The sequence below is a fragment of the Sinocyclocheilus grahami genome, unplaced genomic scaffold (genome assembly GCF_001515645.1).
Source record: "Sinocyclocheilus grahami isolate Dianchi unplaced genomic scaffold, SAMN03320097.WGS_v1.1 scaffold21052.1, whole genome shotgun sequence".
Taxonomy (NCBI): domain Eukaryota; kingdom Metazoa; phylum Chordata; class Actinopteri; order Cypriniformes; family Cyprinidae; genus Sinocyclocheilus; species Sinocyclocheilus grahami.
Window position 1 is genome coordinate 1 of NW_015518282.1, and position 3,130 is coordinate 3,130.

The 3,130-nt window shown below is 36.7% G+C and overlaps 1 protein-coding gene across 1 annotated transcript; it reads right to left on the bottom strand.

Annotated features, from left to right (window-relative positions):
* Window positions 1-20: 20 nt before the first annotated feature.
* LOC107579876 (filamin-C-like) lies at window positions 21-2,680 on the bottom strand (the record flags this gene model as incomplete). The annotated part of the gene is made up of 9 exons (XM_016265664.1): window positions 2,668-2,680; window positions 2,461-2,584; window positions 2,287-2,332; window positions 2,070-2,172; window positions 1,854-1,994; window positions 1,226-1,354; window positions 581-754; window positions 326-484; window positions 21-164 (listed from the first exon to the last, which is right to left on the bottom strand). Coding segments are annotated over exons 1-9 (1,033 nt in total), but the record flags the coding sequence as incomplete, so codon positions are not given.
* Window positions 2,681-3,130: the final 450 nt, after the last annotated feature.

A 3,130-nucleotide genomic window follows, 5' to 3' on the forward strand; every position in this document is an offset into this window, starting at 1 on the left:
GGTGTGCCCTGTATGTAAGCCAGGGCCGAAGGCCTTCACCTTGCTCGTATCTCCTATCTCCGCCTGACTGATGGAAAGAGAGATGGGACTGTTGCTCACATGCTCCCCGTCCTTCATGATGCTGACCAGATGCTCACCAGCCTCTCTGGGGATGAATGATACACCTGCATAACAAAGCACACCTCTGATGGAAGTTTGACAGTGGCACTAAGGATGTGGGTATCCTTGAGGTGACCAAATGCTAAAATGTATTTGTTGAGGCTTATTAATCTTGCCATTTCATTTCTACCAACTGCAGCTGTGTGCACATTAATAGATGGCTCACCAAGATGGCTGTCAGGTTGTGTTTTCAGCAAACAGGGTACATTATCGCCTGCGGGTGACATGATGCTGGTGGAGAGCTGGCTTATATCTTCTTCAGTGATGTCCAGGGTAAAGTCAACAGCACTGCCCAGTTTTACCTGTGACCTTCTCACATTTCCAGCTGTATTGGGTTATAAAAACCATGCATCTAGTAATTTAAGCTTTGGTCACTATGACATTATGAATACTGGTTTGAGGTTTGGTGGGGTTTCCATACCAGCAATTCTGGACTTGAAGGGACTACCTCGGATAGGCACATCATCAGTTTGAATCTGGATCTCATAATCTCCAGGCTCAGTTGGGAAGTAGCTCACAGTACAAGTGCCATCTTCATTGTCCACGCAGCGCACATCTGCCTCAGATGGACCCTCAATTGTGATGTCCAACTCACCTAAACAAATAAGATATGAAAATAACTAAAACCTATGTAAAAAAACTAAATTTTCTCTTTAGGGAAACGGGGAGTTTTAATGATAACTTGGTTCACCTCGTAGCTGTCTTGGTCTATGGCTTACAACATTTTAACAGACTTTTTTTAAACCCCTCTGTGAAAAATGTATGGAATAAATACTTCTGGAACCAAAGCCGCTGAGAAAGTGGGCAAACACTAATGCACTCTATTATAATGGCAATGAATGATATTTCATTATGCTTTGATAGCAGCAATGTTATTACTGTATTTTTGCTCATAAAGATGATCCATTTCAGCACACTTTCCACTTGACTTTGTTACGGTTCTTGGTTCTATTGACACACAGTTGAGTGAAGAGTCAACTAATATTGGATGTACAAACAATATAAAGTACAACTGCACAAAAATGTAAACAGTCCGTTATTATGGAATCACAAAACAAACGCTCACTCGAGGCAGAATCTTCCTGACAGATGGTGAATATTGCCGTCTCATTTGCAATTCCATACACAAGGCCACGTCCATAGGCCATAGTGCTGCGATTAGCAAGACTATTTGCATAATACTGCAGTGGAAGTTCTGCAGAAAGGAGAAAGAATTGTATTTAAACTGTTCTGACGGAATAAATATCACAAATGTTGATTGTTGGATGAATGAATTAAATCAAAATTAAGAAGAGCAAATACATTCAATAAACTTGTAAAGCTGGTATTTAGTGACATCTATGCCAAATATATGAAAAAAAGTAGTGGATCTCAACCAAGGGGCCTTGAAAAACTGACTTACAATGATTAAAAATAAGACAAAACAAGTATTAAAATAAGGCAAAATAACAAAAAATCATTAATCATATATATATGAGGTTATATGAGGAAGTTTGAGTTCTATATCATAATATAAATAAAAAAGAAAACAAACAAAACCATTATGGGTAACTTAAAAGATAAATAAAATAATAATAATGAATATACATTTTTCTAGTTCTGCAAAGCTTTAAAATATTTTATGCTTATCCATTAAAGCATGATCAACTGTAAAGCAAACACTAAAATATCTGATATTTTCCATCCAGTCTAACCTGGTAAATCATTTCTGGATGATTTAATAAATAGTTGGTGAAGACCTTCTTCTGAAGGATCAAACTTTAGAATGATGGTACTGTCTTTGTTATCAATCACGCTGGGCTGTGCTGTCTTTCCAGACGGCGTGATCACCTCACCTGTGAATAACATTACAATAATGATGCGAGGCTGCGATTATTAAAATGAACAAGTGAATCTGGGAAACAGCTCACCTGTAATTTCACCTTCACTTAAGTCTGATGGCAGGACTATATCACATGATAGAAACCCTGCTTGATTAATGGCACCGAGAGGAATTAAATTTCTGCCCTCAACCTGATGAGAGATAATGAAGATGTTAAAGACATTCAGGGTATGAAATGTCTCAAGGACTCAAGACATTATTAAATGGACTGAAATTAACCTTGAAGAAGCTTCACACATTCATACCTTGTTTTGAAAACCTTGAGGTTTGCATGAGGATGACGCCTGGTGACTTATTCATGTCACAATTAATTAAGGGATAAACAAAGCACAAATTAGTGAATAATGAATAAGGATATTGAGGTAGAATGATTAATGTCTATGGCTTAAATAGAAACTGGACTGAAATAGCCATCTTACCTTTGAAAATCCTTCTCAATGGGATTTCTGACAGCTGAGGGGTGAGAGCCTTCAGCGGAGGGTGTGCGTTTTGCAGCACTGATCTTGTTCACATTACTTAACACTTCAACAAGTTTTGTACTGCCTGCAAAATCAATACCACAGTAAACAAGGTTTCTGTGTCAATATCTGATGACTTCCACACAGATCATATAATCAGGGGCTCACCATCGGCTTTCATAAGGTCAATCTCCGGGGCCTCACTAGTGTTGCAGCAAGTTGTGAAAGTCTGAGGAATTTGAGCACAGACATCTTCCTTTAATTGTCCACCACAAACCTCAGTTGTATTGGTTACATGTTGATCCTTCACAGCAGAGTGAGGCAGGACATGGAATCTCAGAGGACTGAAAAGCAAGTAGTATGAAAGACTTTAAAATTATTTTAAAGCGGTTTCTGTCGTTGTTATTAACAGTTTTATTGTACTCAATTATTATTATTATTAGTCATCATTATTATTATTCTATTGTAGTAAAATAAAGTTTTTTTTAATAAACAATACTATTGAGGTAAAATGTGTTAATTTTGTTATTACTCTTATTTTATTTAAATTTAATACAATTCTGAGTTATTTTAATAATACAAATTCACAACAACAACAATAAATAATAATAATAATAAATAACAGCAATAA